The 19979-nt window shown below is 41.7% G+C and overlaps 1 protein-coding gene across 1 annotated transcript in view; it reads left to right on the forward strand.

Moving 5' to 3' along the window:
• Positions 1-4257: 4257 nt before the first annotated feature.
• LOC115796327 (protein NLRC3-like) overlaps positions 4258-19979 on the forward strand; it is a 28283-nt gene continuing 12561 nt past the window's right edge. The window contains exons 1-5 of the mRNA XM_030752673.1: positions 4258-4346; positions 4431-4526; positions 10282-10360; positions 10515-10713; positions 10882-12682. Of these exons, the coding sequence (XP_030608533.1) occupies positions 4258-4346; positions 4431-4526; positions 10282-10360; positions 10515-10713; positions 10882-12682 (2264 nt within the window). The remainder of the gene's footprint in view (positions 4347-4430; positions 4527-10281; positions 10361-10514; positions 10714-10881; positions 12683-19979) is intronic.

Below are 19979 nucleotides of genomic sequence, written 5' to 3' on the forward strand. Positions count from 1 at the left end.
GGTGCAGTTCTACACAGCAATCATAGAGTCTGTCATCACCACATCCATCACAGTGTGGGGCAGCTCAGCTTCCAAGCATGACCTCCACAGACTGCAGCGCATCATCAGGTCTGCAGAGAGGACAATTGGGGTTAAGTTGCCTACACTGCTGGACCTGCACACCTCTAGAACCAGGAGGCGCGCAGAGAGGATCTTCACTGACCCGTCTCACCCCGGACACCATCTGTTTCAGCTCCTCCCCTCAGGTCGGCGTCTCAGCCAGATGAGGATCAGGACATCCAGGCTACAAAGCAGCTGCTTCCCACAAGCCATCACTCTCTTGAACAGTTAATTATCACACAAACAATATTTCAGTTTTTAAACTGCATCTTTACAGACACTCTTATATAGTATCAAGTCCAACTCCACCCTCTGGAATTGTTGCTCAAACCAGTGTTTGTTCCAGAATCTTATGTCTCCTGCCGTATTACCCCACCGGACCTAACTGTTACCTCACTGACTCCTTCTGTGCCACTAGACACCCTTTAACTGCTGTTGCACTCAGCTTTTTAACTTTAGACCCCTACTTCCCACAATATAAGGTTTATAGGTATGACCGCGCGTGTGTGTGTGTGTGTGTGTGTGTGTGTGTGTGTGTGTGTGTGTGTGTGTGTGTGTGTGTGTGTGTGTGTGTGTGTGTGTGTGTGTGTGCCTGAGTGAGTGAGGTAGTAATTGCAGGTTATAGTTTATTTATTTCACTTCTTATTTATTTTATCTTATGTGAAAGTCTGATACTGTGCACTGTTGAGCTCCTATAACCAAAATCAAATTCCTTGTATGCGTAGCATACCTTGGCCACTAAAGTTTGATTCTGATTCTGATATAACAGTCTGGCTGTGGCTCCTATCAGAGCTGAGGAGCTTTATTTGTTCTCAGGGGTGTTCAGGGTGTTGGAGTCGGCGCAGGAAGCTGCTGCAGGTTAATGATTGATCAGATTAAAGTCATATCAGGGTGCAGCAGCTGACGTTTGACCTGCGAGCTGCAGCTTTAGACTCTGTTATGGTTTGAAGTTTTCAGTGTCAGGACGGCTTGCAGAGACAGAGGACTGATGATGGAGAAGAAGCAAAGGATTTTCTCTTCTTCCACACAGATCTGGTCAAAACAGCAGAGAGCTGCAGAGTGAAGAAGTTCATGGGAAGAAGCTGAGGAAGAGGAACTTTGATTCATTAACTCTTCAACATCCAGCTCAGAGCCTTTCAAACAGAGTCTGCCTGCAAAGATTTGTTCTCCTCACATCAGACTAACAGTCTGTGTGGGCATCTTCACCAGACAGCTGCAGGTTGGTACCAACATCATGAAATGTTCCTCACTCTGCACTTCACAGCACACCTGCTGCTGTTTGATCTGCTTTAACAGAGGAAGTCTGACTGTGATGTGATGTTTAGTCAGACTCAGTCTTCATGTGGACTCTGAAGAGGCTCATAGTCAAACTATAAACCTGGAGTCCTGATATGAGAACCTGCCTCAAATGCTGGACTCCAGTTTGACTTTGATACTCAAGTTGTTTTATGAAGGTTCAGAGTTCATGTTTGTTAGTTAATATTCTCCAGGTTTGCATGGAGAATATTTCATTGGACTTAGTGATCGCCCCCTGCTGGTTCAGTCTCCAATGACCCAGTAGGATGGATTTATGGTGACTTTGAGGGATTCATTGTAGTCCCTCTGTAGTTAGGCCCTCACAGCTACAGTTATATGTTACATTTCACGTTCTGTGTCATCTGTGCAGCAACATTTTTTAAACTGGCAGTTTTCCTTTTTCAAATCTGTTTTAAAACTGCTTACACTAGTCAGATCTAATTTTTTATTTTATTTTTTTTAACTCTGCTTGCTGAAGCTTGACACAAACAGCCTGATATTGTGGATCATTCCAGGATTTCTCTAAACACGCGTCAGTCTCACTGTGAAAGCACAAAGCTGCATCCACACAGTCACATCTGACATCTGGACTCTGTTCCAGGAAGCAGCTTTAGGGAAAACCCCTGAGAGGAGGCAAAATCCCAGTTTGCTGTTCCACAAAGAGAGCTAACTTTAAGTGTGGATCAGTTCCTGACTTCTGAGTCGCTGGCAGCTTTTCTTCATCACACTCTGAGTTTCCCTCTGACACCTCCCCTCCTGCTGAGCCTGAAGCAGCTGTCTGTCACTCATTTCCTCATTCAAACAGTCCACATCACAGCAGACATCAGAGGAGTTCCAGCACAGCTCACTAACCTGTTAATCTAGCTCCATAGCCCAGCCCTCTGCTCTGATCCTAAAGCTCTCCTACGCTGGGTTCCTCGCTCTCATTTGGATTTTGGACCTCTCTGAGAGGATTCTCAAGATGTTTGGGAATACTGCCACAGCCCTGGAAAATCCTCTCCTGCCTCTTCCCCTGGCTGGCTGACTCAATCAGCTCCTTTTGGATTTAGTGTTTAGTCCCATTCACACACTCACTCAGACTCGGTGCACACACTGATGTGCTGACAGACACACACTCCTGTGTGGTTTGTGGGCTTCATTCAAATACTGAGTATTATCTACAGCAGGGGTGTCATACAGTCTAAGTCGTGGGCCAAAAGGATTAACATTTAATGAGCAGTCTAAAACTGAAGATATTTTAATAGAATAGAATAGAATGCTTTTATTTGTCATTATACAGGGCCACTCCAGTTCAGTGCCATGATGTAGAAAGTCACACTTTCTAAAAATTTAAAATAAAACTTTCTAGAAATATAAAATAAAATAGAATGTATAAAAAATATACATTATAAAAAATAAAATAAATAGATAAATATTTAGTCATCCCTCACTATATTGTGGTTCACTATTTGCAGCGTCATGGTATCACAGATTTTTTTTTTTAAATATACATATATATCTAATTCTGTTTTGAGGAGTTTTCACTAGATTTTGTGGTGTATAGGTATTTCTGTAACACCCCATAACTATGTTCACCTCTTGGACTAAGAGATAAGTTACGCCTACGAAATAGAAGTAACAGCCAAGGGCGAGGATACTGCACCACCTTCATCGCCATCAGTACTGCACAGCTACATAATTCATCATCTTCATCTACATCATTCAAGTTGTAATAAGAGAGTGGGAAAGGTTTATCAGAGTGTGGTTTATAAAGCCTTAAAATATATATAAATAATAAAATAAATCTATTATAAATATAACACCACTACTTTGTGGATTTTCACCTATCGCAGGGGTCTCTGGAAAATAAATCCCACGATAGGTGAGGGATCATGTAAACATGAAGATGGGTCAGTATTGCACTTCGGTGAATGACTATAGGATTTGCACATTATAGGAGTGATAGCTATTGTTCAGTATGAATAATATAATAATGCACAGAGATGTGGGTATTGCACAGTTAGAGTGGGTGAGTGTGAGAGTTCAGGGTGGTGATTGCTCTGGTGAAGAAACTGTTCTTGAGTCTGTTTGTTCTGGCTTTGATGCACCTGCAGCTCCTGCCAGAGCGCAGCAGGTCAAACAGTTCAAAGCCAGGGTGGGAGCTGTCCTTGATGATGTTTTTGGCTCTGCTGATGCAGCAGGAGGTGTAAATGTCCATCATGGAGGGGAGAGGGCAGCCAACGATTCTTTGTGCTGTCTTGACTACCCTCTGAAGCCTGACCCTGTCTGCCTCAGTGCAGCTGCTGTACCATACTGTGATACAGTACGTCAGCAGGCTCTCAATGGATGAGCGGTAGAAGGTCAGCAGCAGGTTTGAGTCCAAGTTGTTCTTCTGGGGACCCTCAGGAAGTGAAGTAACTGCTGAGCTTTCTTGATAACAGCTGTGATGTTATCTGACCAGGAGAGCTCAGCAGAGATGAGGACGCCAAGAAACCTGAAGGTGTGGACCCTCTCCACACACTCGCCGTTGATGTAGAGGGGGGTTGCATCAGTCCTGTGCTTCCTGAATTCGAGGAATTCAGGAAGCACAGTGAATGCATCGACAGTGAATGTATCCTGTGTCTGCTGGGCTGCAACTTCATGGCTTCATCTAGTGGACTGATGGTAGAAGCAGGGCAGCTGATGGCAGCTTCCTCTGCCTCACTGCTGTCTGACTGCATTCAGCTGACACTGAGATGAAGCAGGAAAGAAGCAGCTGATATTTGGACAGCAGACATGATGGAAAGGAGGATTTCAGTTGATGTGCACATAAATGATTTGTGTTTCCTCTGCAGATGAAGGTAGAAAGTGTGTGTGAGCTGATGTGGATGTGAATCCAGCAGCATGGATCAGTGTGAGGACAGAGAGGAGGGAGTCGCTCCCACTAAAACTACTCTGTGTGGGGGACATGAGAGCCAGGCCAAAGCTCAGAGGTGAGATGACCATATCTAACTGTCCATGACTCTTCTCCATGTCACAGCTCACCACACACATTACTGCTCCATCATTATTCACAGGAACCAACCTGAACCTAGCTGTGTGTCCTTAAAGAGTGACTGGTCTAAAGATGACTCTCCTGATTTCAAAGTCCAGCAGGCATCTGCTGCAGAGAGGTGAGCTGTTAGTAACCTCATTATAAATTTCCATTACCAGTTCTACAGAAATTTGGATTTGATTCATCCTTCATGCACTGGATCAAAACACTATACAGCTCCCCAAATGCACGTGTTGGGAAAAACAATCTTACTTCCCAAAGCTTCAGTCTGCAGAGGGGCACCAGGCAAGGCTGCCCACATTCCCCTTCACTATTTGTCAATTTTTGTCATGGATCATTTGACCCAGTGTTTTCATTTGTACTTTGTCTGTTGAAAGGAAATTGTGTTTTCCTTTTCAGTGCTTCTTTTATGGTGTTATCGGTAATGTTTTGATTTCTAGTTCCCCAGTGTTTCCTTGTGTTTAGTGTCTAGTCCGTGTCTTTGTTTCTCATGTCTTTGTCCCTTGTCTTGTGTTTAGTTTCTTTTCCTGGAGTATTGTGTTTAGGTTTCTCTTTAGTCATGTTTCTGTTCCCTGTGTGCTTGCCTCCTCACGTGTCAAGTCTGCATTTTTGTCTTATTTGTTCACTTCCTGTTTTATTTCGATAGTCTTCTTTTCCCTGTGTGTTGTGTTCTATTTTGCTTCCCCCGTGTCATTAGTGTTCTTTTGTTCACCTGTGTTCCTCTTGTATTTAAGACCTGTGTTTCCTCTGCTTGTTGTTGTGTCCTCGTTCCTGGGGCCTCGTGCCCTGGATTCTAGTCTTTTGTTTTGTAAGTGGATGTTTGTGTTGCAGGCTCCCGACCAGCTCTTCCTTTGCTCCGTGGTTGCTAATAAAGCTTGCAATAAGCTTTTTACCTTGGGTGTCCTGCGTTGTGGCCCTCTGCCTTGCCTGCCACAGTGTTACATGACATTTTCATTGAGCCACTGGCAGCAGCAATCTGACAAAATGTAGATATTAAAGGAATCCAAACTGAAAATACTCTCTGAGGCTTTTTGGCCATGGAAGGTCTGTCTAGGGTCTCTCATCTTTCTCCTCTGGGGTGTGCTCGCGGTTGCCATAAAGATGTGTGGTCTCAGGCCTTCTGAGCTACTGGGCTGTAGATGGCCCGGGTCCCCTGGGTATTTCTCTGTTTATCTCTAGATCTGAGGAGGCATTGTTGCAGCTTCTCACCCTCATTACTGAGTACGTTTCATGACAGAGAAACACATTGCAACACGGCACAGCAGGATTTTCTGTGTGTGTGTGTATATATATATATATATATATATATATATATATATATATATATATATATATATATTAGGGCTGGGACTTTAACGCGTTAATTTCGATTAATTAATTACGGGGAAATTAACGCGTTAAAAATTTTAACGCATTTTAACGCACTTTGCACTGTGGAACGTTTCTCAGTGCACGAGTTCCCGGCATACAGATTATATCGACGCACAATGTCCAAATTAGGGGCCGCATCCTGCGAAGGACCCGGCCCACGTCTTTCGCAGCCCACGAACACCACAAAGGCCGGAAGTGAGCGGCTAGCCTTCATATCAGCTGCCGTCACCTCTGCGTAGCTCATGTCGCCTAGCAACCGTGAGTGCGAAGCACAGCTGTGTAAAAGCAGCTGTTAAACGGAGAACGAACTTTTTCTCCTTTTTGTGGTTTAATTTTAATTCTTTTATTCAAAATAAGCTGTTAAAACAAGCATAGCACATTTCAACATCAAGGAATACAGCTGAGAGAATGATTAATTTCCAACTATATAAAGTGAGACATTAATGTTGAATAAAACTATCCAGTTATGATGCTTAACTTTAATTTCAGGTGTTTGCTTATCACAGGAGCACTTCCACCCTTCATTGGTCTGTGTAGTAGACTGGTGGGAAAATGAACAAAATTTTGAAGTTTAAGCTTATGTATATTGATTCATTCATCAACTAAACTTAAATTAATATTTCTCATGTCAAATATTGAAATGCGATTAAAATGCGATTAATTTCGATTAATTAATTACAAAGCTTGTAATTAATTCGATTTTTTAAATTTTTTTAATCGAGTCCCACCCCTAATATATATATATATATATATATATATATATATATATATATATATATATATATATATATATATATATATATATATATATATATATATATGTGTGTGTGTGTGTGTGTGTGTGTGTGTGTATATATATGTGTGTGTGTGTGTGTGTGAATATGTGTATCTGTGCTTTGTCCCCTTGTTTCTTCTGTTTTCTCAACTCTAAACTTTTCTCTCTCTCTCTCTTTTTTCCTTCCTGCCTGTCAGACCTGACAGTGATATACCATCAATAGTGTAGTGCATAGTGTAAATGACTGTGTTTACCTCTAGATGGCGCTCTGTTCTTACACTGCCAGCATTAGTTTGGCGTTTCCCTCTGTTCATGCTCAGCCTGCAAACCAGTTACTCTTTGAGATGTTCTATGCCCTCATTGGCTTCTGTGGCTGGAAATGAAAAAACACATTTTTCTTCTCTGTATAACAGGATCTATGTGCGACCTGCTGAACTTGAACCTGGACCCAGCTGTGTTTCCTTAAAGAGTGACTGGTCTAAAGATGACTCCCCTGACTTTAAAGTTCAGCAGACGTCTGCTGCAGAGAGGTGAGCTGTTAGTAACATGAACTCTTTGGGAGCTGATTTAACTGCTGGATGTCGTTGGATAGAAACTGCAATGCAAGCTGTTGGGCGTGTTTTTTGTTTGTGAAGGAAGACATTTAAATCACTTTAGTTCTCATTTAAAATATTTAATAACATTTAACATATTAAAGAATCAGATGATTTTACATGTACACGGGCACTCTCGGTTCAGGAAATCACAGGCCATAAAAGCAGCTGGCTGTGACCCCCCTCCCGAGAAGAGCAAAAATCCTACGCTAAACACAACACTTTATTCTACCGCTATCTACAAGCAAAACAGATATGGAGAGCCGTGGTCTGGCCTTCCCTCACTGGCCCGTCCAGTGGTGGGTTCTCATGGCTCAGACTTCTTCCATCAGTGATAAAAGCTCTGTAAAAAACGCATGCCTTCCTGTCCTCACATCTCCCTAATCATGACGAGGCAGTTTTATCCTGCTTAGTAACAGGGTGCAGTGACATTTACACACCCTCCTGTACACCTAATTGTACATATTGTGGCAAAACCTTCAAGGATAAGATAAAGATATTTTCCCCAAGACCGGGAAGACCAATAAGATGTCCATCAGTTCAATTGATTGAAGATATAAAAAAATGCAATCTGCAGTTAAATATGTAAAAAAAATTATATTATTTTAACAAGAACTAAAGCAGTGAATAATGCACGGAAATATGTCTTATTTGGTCATGTCCAAGGGGATTTCTGTATAATACAAAATTTGGAATAGAAAACAAGACACTTATAACAGTGCTTCTACATTTATTTACTGAGGTTATATCTTATTATGGCAGTAAATCGTGGGCTTGTACTGCTGTGGACACACCAGAGAGACTGTAGCTATGTAATGTCATATTAAAGACTTCGCCTTTAATATGACATTTCTGTGTGCCTTGAACGATCCATCCTTTTCATTGATTTAGACCAAAAGAAAATAAAATCTTTGGAGTTCATTTTTATTTCTGTGTGTGAGACTACTGCTACAAAAAAGCACGAATCCAGGTGGCTACTCTGATCAGGCACTCAGATGGAGTGGAGACCAGTCCAGTGCTGCCTGCAAGGAAGGATGTGCTTCCTGTCTATTCTAATTATGCTGGATCTGCTCACTTACAAGTTCTTGGCTTCACAGCAGTCATTACTGCATTATTTTATTTGCCACCACCAGTGCAGTTACAGCTGTATTTAGCTTTGCATGTGTGATTCTGAAACAAGAAACCCAAAACATATTGAACTGTGTGAAGGTTACATTGAATCCAAAACACACCTGTTCCTGCTTCTTAAAATCTTATAATCTCAACATAATAAAAAGTCACACATGAATCTATATTAACACTAGTACAGACAGCAAACACTACCCCACAGGATTAATACCAGCATTCAGAATGAACAGTGTATACAATTCCCACTGGAATGAAACAGCACATTCTGCTGGTCTCTAAAGAAAAGACAAACGTGGCCCCGCCTACAGCGTTACGTCCGTGGGGTCCAGCGAGCACCAAATAACCATCCTATCTAACTACTAATACAAAGACCAGGTGGTAGTATTACGCAACTAGAACTAACATAATGAGCATGAACATGACAGAAAGACCAGAACAGTATAGCAACATAAAGAAGTCAAGAACATGTAAGCTTTGCAATTAGTTGCTGCTAACATCAAATACAGTCCTTACTTGAAGTAGACGCACACAACTAGATGACAGCTACAACGGTATCTCAGAGTTAATAGTTCATGCTATTACTGTGCTGCTCATAGTGGACTCTAAAAGACTATGGCACAGTGTGTTGCTTGCGTCAAGGTGACTCCCGATTGTGCAACAGTCCAGATGGAGTGAGGTGTCCTGCAAATGGGGGAAACAAGTTAGGGAAAAGACCTTAGGTGCAGGACACCCAGAAGAGGGCCTTTTTTAAGTGTCTCCAGTTAGTTCAGAATGCTGCTGCTCAGCTTCTGACTGGCATTAGGAGGAGGGAGCATATTACTCCTATCCTGGCTTCCCTACATTGGCTGCCTGTACATTTTAGAGTTCAGTTTAAGATTTTTTTACTTGTGTTTAAATGTTTGCATGAGCTGGCCCCATCCTATCTTTCTGAGCTACTTAATCCATATCTCCCAACTCGCTGCCTCAGATCAGCTGATCAGCTGTTCTTAAAGGTACCAGGTCAAACTTGAAGCACAGAGGAGATAGAGTCTTTAGTATTGTTGTCCCTAAATTATGGAATGACTTGCCATTACATATTAGGAGTGCCCCTTCATTGTCAACCTTCAAAACCCTTCTTAAGTCACATTTTTATTCTTTGGCTTTTAATACACATTGAGATTCTTATTGTCTGTTTTTATTGCATTTTTTGTGTGTTTTTGATGTTTTTATTGTTTTATTGTACAGCGCTTTGTTGCAGTTTCTGCTTTTAAAGTGCTTTAAAAATGAATAAAGTAAGTAAAACTAAGTAAAACACTGCCTGTGTCGGAGATGACAGTCTCCACACACCTGCTTCATCTGAACTTATTTTATCCAACACTTCCTTCCCACTTGTTTCATGTTCAATATGCCTGGGGAGGGAGCTCAGGATCGGACTGTAAACGGGGGGAAAGTTGGTGACGTCCACCTCCTGGTTCAGTGACACCATCCCTGAACAGGTGCCTCAACCCCCATTTGCCCCCATTCAGGTGGCTTCAATTAGTCACTTGATACAATGAGGCAAAGTCACAAATTGGTTTCACCCCCGAAACCACTGATTGTAATGACCCTTGCCTCCTTTCACACCTTGGTGCATGTGATTATCCACATGAACAATAAATAGTGGGTCACAACCACCTCCATGGGGACCACGCCCACTGGGGTTTAAATACCTGGGTCTCTTCACCTTTTGGTTTTCAGGGTTTCAATATTTGTAAAATGTTTTATTGCATATATTGGTAGTATAGTAAATGTTTTAGTGCCTTCTGGGTATGGGGCAGACTTTGTGTCCATGAATGGTGAGCAGACAGTAAAACATATTTTTAATTCAAAAAAATTAACAGACTAATAAAATTGCCTGATATATCTGAGATACAATTTAAAGCACTGCAAATCTGATTGACATCAAGTTCTTTGAGAACTAATACACAGCAGAAAACCTCTGGATCTTTACACTGTGCTTGAACTAATTCTTGATGGTTCCTCCACAGAGTGGACCAGGAGAGATCAGTGGGTCCCAGTGGTCAGTCTGCCCAGCAGCATCAAACACATCTGGACTCCATATTTATGGTCTGTACTTGTACAACAACTACTTTTACATCTATTCTGTTCACAGTCATCTACATGCTGCTCTTTGTAGACCAGTGGATTGTCAGGGTGGCCAACATGGATCTGACGTTTGGCTCCAGTCTGATTGGGTCATTCATAAAGTATTCTGTTCCAGATGCTGGAAGACAACATCATCACTTTTGTGAAGAATGAGCTGAAGAAGATCCAGAAGCTTCTGAGTCCAGATTACCCAGAATGCTTAGAGAGGGAGGATGAAGAGCAGAGGAAGAGCAGCAGAGAGGCATTTGTGAAGATCACACTGAGCTTCCTGAGGAGAATGAAGCAGGAGGAGCTGGCTGAGCATCTGCAGAGCAGTAAGAGGATTTCTCTAAAGACTGAAGCTGCTGGATGAATGAGACATTTACTGACGTTTAAAAAGATGGACCAACATGTATTCAGTAATTGCTTAGAGGAATTAATTTTTTATGGGAATTTTGGAAAACATAAAATATGCATTATGAATTGTTTTTCTTGTCATTCAGAACTTTGTGCTGCAGTTTGTCAGCGAGAACTTAAATCTGCTCTGAAGAAGAAGTTCCAGTGTGTATTTGAGGGGATCACTAAAGCAGGAAACCCAACCCTGCTGAATCAGATCTACACAGAGCTCTACATCACAGAGGGAGGGGCTGCACAGGTCAATGATGAGCATGAGGTCAGACAGGTTGAAACAGCATCCAGGAAACCAGACAGACCAGAAACAACAATCAGACAAGAAGACATCTTTAAAGCCTCACCTGGAAGAGATGAACCAATCAGAACAGTGCTGACAAAGGGAGTGGCTGGCATTGGGAAAACAGTCTTAACACAGAAGTTCACTCTGGACTGGGCTGAAGGCAAAGCCAACCAGGACATCCAGTTCATGTTTCCATTCACTTTCAGAGAGCTGAATGTGCTGAAAGAGGAAAAGTTCAGCTTGGTGGAACTTGTTCATCACTTCTTTACTGAAACCAAAAAAGCAGGAATCTGCAGCTTTGAAGACTTCCAGGTTGTGTTCATCTTTGATGGCCTGGATGAGTGTCGACTTCCTCTGGACTTCCACAAAACTACAATTCTAAGTGACCCTAGAAAGCCCACCTCAGTGGATGTGCTGCTGACAAACCTCATCAGGGGGAAACTGTTTCCCTCTGCTCGCCTCTGGATAACCACACGACCTGCAGCAGCCAATCAGATCCCTCCTCAGTGTGTTGGCAAGGTGACAGAGGTCAGAGGGTTCACTGACCCACAGAAGGAGGAGTACTTCAGGAAGAGATTCAGAGATGAGGAGCAGGCCAGCAGGATCATCTCCCACATCAGGATATCACGAAGCCTCCACATCATGTGCCACATCCCAGTCTTCTGCTGGATCACTGCTACAGTTCTGGAGGATGTGCTGAAAACCAGAGAGGGAGGAGAGCTGCCCAAGACCCTGACTGAGATGTACATCCATTTCCTGGTAGTTCAGGCCAAAATTAAGAAGGTCAAATATGATGGAGGAACTGAGACGGATCCACACTGGAGTCCAGAGAGCAGGATGATGATTGAGTCTCTGGGAAAACTGGCTTTTGAGCAGCTGCAGAAAGGAAACCTGATCTTCTATGAATCAGACCTGACAGAGTGTGGCATCGATATCAGAGCAGCCTCAGTGTACTCAGGAGTGTTCACACAGATCTTTAAAGAGGAGAGAGGGCTGTACCAGGACAAGGTGTTCTGCTTCATCCATCTGAGTGTTCAGGAGTTTCTGGCTGCTCTTCATGTCCATCTGACCTTCATCAACTCTGGAGTCAATCTGCTGGAAGAGGACCAAATATCTTCCATGTGGACTAAATTATTTAACAAACCAAAACTTCAAGCTCTCCACCAGAATGCTGTGGACAAGGCCTTACAGAGTCCAAATGGGCACCTGGACTTGCTTCTCCGCTTCCTCCTGGGTCTTTCACTGCTGACCAATCAGAGGTTCCTACGAGGTCTGTGGACACAGACAGGAAGTAGCTCACAGACCAGTCAGGGAGCAGTTCAGTACATCAAGTTGAAGCTCCGTGAGAATCTGTCTGCAGAGAAAAGCATCAATCTGTTCCACTGTCTGAATGAACTGAATGATCATTCTCTAGTGGAGGAGATCCAACAGTCCCTGAGATCAGGAAGTCTCTCCACAGATGAATTGTCTCCTGCTCAGTGGTCAGCTCTGGTCTTCATCTTATTGTCATCAGAAGAAAATTTGGATGTGTTTGACCTGAAGAAATACTCTGCTTCAGAGGAGGCTCTTCTGAGGCTGCTGCCAGTGGTCAAAGCCTCCAACAAAGCTCTGTGAGTAAATATGTGATCATCCATCACCATCCTTCGCCTCTGCTGGCTAGCACCATGCCAGCAATCTAGAAGCCTAAGCTTACGGGGGCAGTTGAGGACCAACCAGGTCCAATCTGCTTTGCGTAGGATAAACACCAGTAAACTTATATAGCGCTTTTCAAGGTACTCAAAGACACTTTACAATTTCATGCACTATTCATTCACACCTCAATCACACTTGGTGGTGGTAAGCTACTAATGTAGCCACAGCTGCCCTGGGGCAGCCTGACAGAAGTGTGGCTACCAATTCACGCCTACAGCCCCTCCGACCAACACCAACCACACAACCACATTCACACTTAGGCAATGTGGGTTAAGTGTCTTGCCCAGGGACACAACAACAGCATGCACTCAGACAGGGACTCAAACCAGCAACCCTCCGGTTGCAAGGTGAGCACCTACCCACTGTGCCACTGCCACCCACATTAACCAGTCTCTCTTTACAAAGTCAAGTAACTTGGTCTCAATTGCTTTGATCACCAGTGGATTCTTTATTGTATCAGTTTCTCAGGTCTGCGAGGTTGACCAGCGCTTTCCCCACAGACTGTATCAGATCTATAACTTTTCTTGGCTGGTTGCCCTTCACAGGAGGTAATATTTCCAAAACCCTGAAGATCTCTGCAGCTGTGCTGTAGGTTGACAATCTGAGGTCCTTCAATATTTTGTCATCAAGGCTACTGAGAGTTGAATTTTTATGATCTCAGCTGATCCAGATGGCTCTCCTTGTCTTTGCAGACTCTCCCAGTCTTTCCTCCATCTATAATATTCTCTTTTGTTTCCACTGAAGATGGGTAAGGCTGTTGATTTAATCCTCACAATAGGTGCTGCCAGGGTTAATGATGCTCCATCCCAGTCACTTCTGCAGCCCGTGTGTCCTCTGTAATCAGCTGTGCCAAAACAAATTCAGCTTTTCTAAGCTCAAGTTTGCTGCTGATTTCTCTTGGATTCTTAATTATTCCATCTAGGTTCCTTCTTTCCTCACCAGGGATCCACTGCTCCCAGGATGACATAGCTGAATGAGTGTCCTGCATCCTCTTCTTAAGGAAAGTTACATGCACCTCATAGGCCCCAAGATGTCTACCTTCCACAAGTAGGTGACTTGCCACACCGCAGCTTTTTTCTGCTTCCAAGATTGCAACAGTGAGTTCATACTTTGATACAACACAATGTAAACGTGTTGTATAAGTGCTTTGAGTACTCAGAGTAGAAAAGCGCTATGTAAGAACTAGTCCATTTACCATTTACTTTGACCCCAGGTTCTGTTGGATAGGCTCTTTGAACTCTTTCAGCCTTGACTCAACATCTTCTGAAGTCCTCTGAATGTCGCCCTCTAGGACCTCTCCAAGGACTGCATCTCCATCCTCACCCTTTTTGGTCTCGTCCAGTAATCCCAACCTGTATTCATCATTGTTTTCGATAACCTTCTTAAAATAATCATGGAGCTTATCATATCCTTCTTTCAGCTCCATATTAACCATGATGCTTGCCTCTTTATCCAGGAAATTGGTTTGTCTGGTGAAGCTGCTCTTTGCAATGGGTCGCTCCCTTTTGATGTGTTTTATGGTTTTGCCCACGGCATCTTCAGCCATGCTGGACCGGACAGCTTCACCTCCGCATCTACAGCTTTCTTAGATGACTGAAGCCTTTCATTTTCCCATCCCCCACTGCAAAGCTTGGTTTTCAACTGTCGAGTTCTTTAACAAATTTCCCTGTTTCAGTGTCAGCCGTAACTCGAACCGGCTTGGATTCCACAGAGGACGCCGGCCAACTCACTCGATTATATTTTCTTTATTTGTTCCAAACATGCATTCCAACATTTAAATGAAGTTAATGGGGTAGGTTGAAAACCTATAGAAGAGAAACACAAATTCACATTAAAGTACCTCCTGATAAACCAAAAAGCAATGTCATCATCATATTTAAACACATTTTCATACTTTTAATTGATATTTTTACCCAAGAATGTTCATGATTTTATCCTTACAGTTTTTAAAGATTTCAGAACTAAATCAAATTTATTTATTCAAAAGTTTTAAACTAAGATTTTACATTACAGCAAGCATGTATGTCAGTTACTTAATTAGCCCAAACAGCTTTCAACACAGTCAATTCAAGTTGAGCAATTATTCACTCAAGGGAAATTGTATAAATTAAACTAAACATGCCACACTATAAACTATATTTACCAGAGTTCAGCACTGATAATCAAACAAATCCACACCTACCAGTGGCGTCTCTGGGTCTCCTAGAACACTGGAACACAGCTCTCTCCTCTCTGCTGCTGCATTCTACCATGATGGCTAATCACATCCTCATCTGCCAAGGCCTGAAGCCTGCAAGCCCATACCAAGCCATTCATTCAAATTCAAACTATGAACTAATAAAAATTTGATAACATGCAGAAGTAGCCAAATTATTTTTTTTTAATATATACAACAGCACCATCTCTATGGGGATGGGGTTTTTCGGGGATGTCAGGAGGAGAGAAGCTGCAGAGAAGCAGTTTCTCTCCTCCTGACATCTAGAAAACAGGATTCAGAGTTCCTGATTTAGGAAACAGAGTTCCTGAATTAGGAACTCTGTTTCCTGGCCTTACCCTGGATAGTCACGTTTTGTGGGGTTTAATAAATTTGGCGTGATTTCTAGATATGAGAGCTGCTCCATCCAAAGTGGGATGGATACCATCTCTCCCAACAAGACCAGATTTTTCCCAGAAGGCTTCCTAATTATTTATAAAGCCCACATTGTTTTTTGGACACCATTCAGCCAGCAATTTAAGAAGAACACACAGATGAACATTTCCTTTTTTATTGCTCATCTTGCCAGAGGTCACCATCATAATGCCCACAAACAGTTTAATGTTAAAAGTTTTAGTAGATTAAAGTGTTTCAGGGGCATGTGTCAGAAAATCCAGCAACACAGTACAAAACAAGTCTTATTAAATGGCTGACTTAATCAGTAATCCAGCACTAAAACATTTTACTCACATTACCTTTTGTATTTTCTGACAGCAACTCCAGTATCAGCATTTCAGCTTATTTTAATGTAGAGATATAACTGTTTTCTCTGAGCAGCTTTAGAGTGTTTTATATTTGTCTCAAAGTTAACTTACGATATTTAAAAATGTAAATTGTTTTGTTGATCTTGTCTAGATCAAACACTTAAGATTTAATCTGATCAAAAATATCTTTTATTTCTTTGTTATTTAAGACTGAGTGGTTGTAAACTGTCAAAGAGAAGCTGTGAAGCTCTGTTCTCAGTTCTCAGCTCCCAGTCTTCTAATCTGAGAGAGCTGGACCTGAGTAACAACAACCTGCAGGATTCAGGTGTGAAGCTTCTGTCTGCTGGAGTGGAGAGTCCACACTGTAAACTGGAAATCCTCAGGTCAGAAGTGATATTGTGTTTGTTATCAGTTAACAGAAATGATTAATAAGAATTATCACTAAGTAAGTGTCCTTCATCCATGTGTGTTTGTATTTTTAGTATTTCAGTGTAAGTCACAGTAAACTGCCACATTTCTGACTTGTTTAACTGAATGCAATAAGGATTTGACCCAGTCCTGACACAAATTAATTATTGTTGCATCTAGTAGCTCCTCACTGCACCATGAATACACTTTAACACCACTGTTGTCTGCTTGTTCATTTTTCAGACTGAGGTTCTGTAACCTCTCAGAGAGAAGCTGTGAAGCTCTGTCCTCAGTTCTCAACTCCCAGTCATCTAGTCTGAGAGAGCTGGACTTGAGTAACAATGACCTGCAGGATTCAGGAGTGAAGCTTCTCTCTGCTGGAATAAAGAGTCCACACTGTAAACTGGAAACTGTCAGGTAAGTTCAAGTGATATTGTGTTTTGTGTCAGTTAAAAAAATAAAAGAACACTAAGAACTGTAGCTAACTGAGTGAAGTTTATCCATGTGTGTTATAATGTTTAGCATTTCAGTGTAAGTCACAGAAAACAGACACATTTCTGACTTAACATAAAGCATTAAGGATTACAGTTGCCTTGAAACCTACTACACCATGAATATATTTTAACACCACTGTTATTTTTCTTCTTGCTCATTATTTTTCAGACTGAGGGTCTGTAACCTTTCAAACAGAAGCTGTGAAGCACTGTCCTCAGTTCTCAGCTCCCAGTCCACTTGTCTGAGAGTGCTGGACCTGAGTGACAATAACCTGCAGAATTCAGGAATGATGCTTCTCTCTGCTGGAGAGAAGAGAATACACTGTACACTGGGAATTCTTAGGTAAGGATTCCACTGATGACTATTTGACTCTTTAAAAACTGATATATCAATGGATAAAATGCTAACTCATGTACAACTGTATTTTCAGACATGATTTTTCAAATGACTTTTTATCTAACCCTAAAGGTCCCATATTCTACCACTTTAAGACACACTAATCATAATCCCACATATCCTTAGACCGGGGGTCATCAACTACATTTGTCCAAGGACCGGAATTTTTCTCAGCAGACAGTGTGAGGGCCAGATGCTCTTGTAAAGTAAAATAAAATTTATATTTTATTCTAAGTAATATATTATCATTTGATAGATCAATTTAACTGTTTTTTAAATGATGTGATGTGCAAGTCTTGCACTTACATGTTCTTCTCTGTTATGTTGATGGTTGTTATGGAGACACCGCAACTGTGTGCAGTTCTCATTATACAGTAGATATAATGAGCACAGGGAACATTAAAATGTTCCATGAGAGCAATGAGTTTATCTATGCACAATCTACTTTTCAGAAGGCATTTTCTTTGTAGATTTAAGTGAATATAGAAACATGAAGAGTTCAAGTGCAAAACCTTCTAAATCTGCCTGGACACTTTTCTTTAAAAAATAGCATTTTTTTTTTTTTTAATCTGGATCCTATGATAAGTTTTAGTAACTGCATTTAACAGGCAATTGTGAGGTGCCTTTTTTCAAAAATGTAAACCTACTTTTACCTACTTACCTACTTTATCTACTTTTTAACAAATAATAATTTCTTTTGAGGCAAAACCAGCAGAATATTCAGACCATCCTCTGCCCAGTGTGAATGAAGGCAAAAGGCACGATTATCAGACTACGATAAAAAGATTTCAACATAGATTCACACAGGACAGTGGCAATGGCACAAAATGGCAGAACATTAATTTTAACAGTAAGAGAATAGTAGATACCAGGCTGCGGAGTTCATTACAACCGAGAGATGGATGCATATGGAGGGCTGTGACTGCATGTGGGTATATGCCGAGCCGCCTACCCATCTGGTCCCCGCAAGGAGACCATGTGAGAGCCCCTCACAGCAAAGGAGATGGGAGCCCCCGCAGGCCGGGGAGTATGCTCAGCACCCAGTAACGATCCTTCCACAGGTTCACCAACAGAAATCTCATTACGACTTTTACTTCCTTTAGTTAGACAAGTTTGACTGCCAAACATTTTTTCTACACAAAACAATGCTAGACTCACCTTCAGCTGTGTTTACAATCTGGTCACCAGAGACAGGTATTTAATGGGTTATGATGCAACATGATTGACTGACATATAGTACCCATGGCAGTACTATTTGGGGGGCCAGATGGAAAGCTCTTGCAGGCCGGTTGTGGCCCTTTGGCCGCCAGTTGACATTCCCCGCACTAGACTCTAGCCCAGGGGTGTCCAAACTTGCGGCCCGCGGGCCACTTCCGGCCCCACCCACTTCCGGTCCGTGAATTGATGTCAAAAATAACATACAATTTGGCCCTTTAAGTTACTTTTTTGACATTTCACTTAACCCTCTTAATTGGAGGGTAAGGCGAAATGTCAAAAAAGCCATGTCTCAGTGACGATCAGAACACAGTAGTCTCTCACCTTACATTAGAAGGTAAAGTCCAAATATTCAGTTTTGTTCTTTGGAGAGTCTACACTGTACAGAAGACTGGAGAAAAAGACAGGTCTGTTTGGGTTAGGATTTAGCCAGTGCTGGTGCCCATCTCAGCACCAAATTTACATGGTTTCCTAACACCACTTGTGTCTTTTCCATTTGTAGGTTATTTAACTGACAATATAAAAGCACCTTGCCACATCAAGAAAGTTGATTTGAATGTGACTATTCATGAAAACCATTAACAATACTGACAGCGACTCTGGTTGTGGAAATAATAATTCTAAGTGCCTTTTCCATTTCAAGCTGCTGATATGTTTGAACTTTAAACATCAGTCTGCTGGAGCGAAATCTGCTTCTTGTCCAGTTGTTGCCTTGTGTGAAAAATGTGGATTTATTGACATGGTCCTGGGCCACTGGCCTAGTGTTTTGAGTTCTTTTGGTGAAGTTCTGTTTTTTGTTATATTTCTGGTTGTGTTTATTAGTTTTTCTTACAGTTTAGCTTCTCAGTTTGTTGTTGATTTATATTCTGCTTTTGGTTAAAGTTATTAGTTACTGGTATTTAGGTCCCGATTCCTTTGTTCTTGTCTTCCCCATGTTCTTGTGTTTCTGGTGTCTGTGTCTTCCCTGTTTAATCACATGCTTAGATTCCCTCTGTGTGTCAGCCTCCTTTGTCAAGTCTTCTGTGTTGTCTTTTTTCTATTTCATGAGGTCACTTTATTTTGCCAGTCCCCTGTTCTGTGTGTGTTGTGTTTAGTATTGCTTCCGCTTGTCTCGTTAGTATAAGTCTGTTCACCTGGTCTACCCAGATGTTTCCACTCTCCTCTCGTTACCTCGTGTGTGTATATATTGTCTGTGTTTACCCTTGTCCTTTGTCATGTCATTGGTTTACCTCCAGCTGTGTGCTCTCTGTCAGTCAGTCATTCAGTCAGTCCAGTCATTTAAGTAAATTTTCTGTTTTGTACTGCTGGCTTTGTTCCAGCTCCACTTTTATGTTTCACCAATAAAGTAAAGTAAACTAAGTTCCGTCTGGAGTCCTGAATTTTGGGTCCATCTCTAACAGCAAATCATGACATTTATAGAAACTAACCCAACATTATGAGCAAAGTGGGTTTAAAGTTGTCTGTAGTTCTCTTTGTATTAGCAATGTCTGTTATTGTAATCACAGGCTTTACGATTATCATGAATTCATTTTTCTTTGGAATCAGCTGGGATAGGCTGCAGCAGCCCAACAGAATTTTACTTTGGCCACAAAAACCTGAATAAAAAGGAAGAAAAATATTGACATGGGATCATCTCTCAAGCAGGAATCAATAAGAAAATCTAATATATTTTATTTTATAGGCTCTATGTTCTTTTTCTTAAAAATTCCAACCTTTTGTAATTCAATTCAATTATTAATATAG

This window comes from Archocentrus centrarchus, chromosome 17, assembly GCF_007364275.1.
Source record: "Archocentrus centrarchus isolate MPI-CPG fArcCen1 chromosome 17, fArcCen1, whole genome shotgun sequence".
In the NCBI taxonomy this organism is placed as follows: domain Eukaryota; kingdom Metazoa; phylum Chordata; class Actinopteri; order Cichliformes; family Cichlidae; genus Archocentrus; species Archocentrus centrarchus.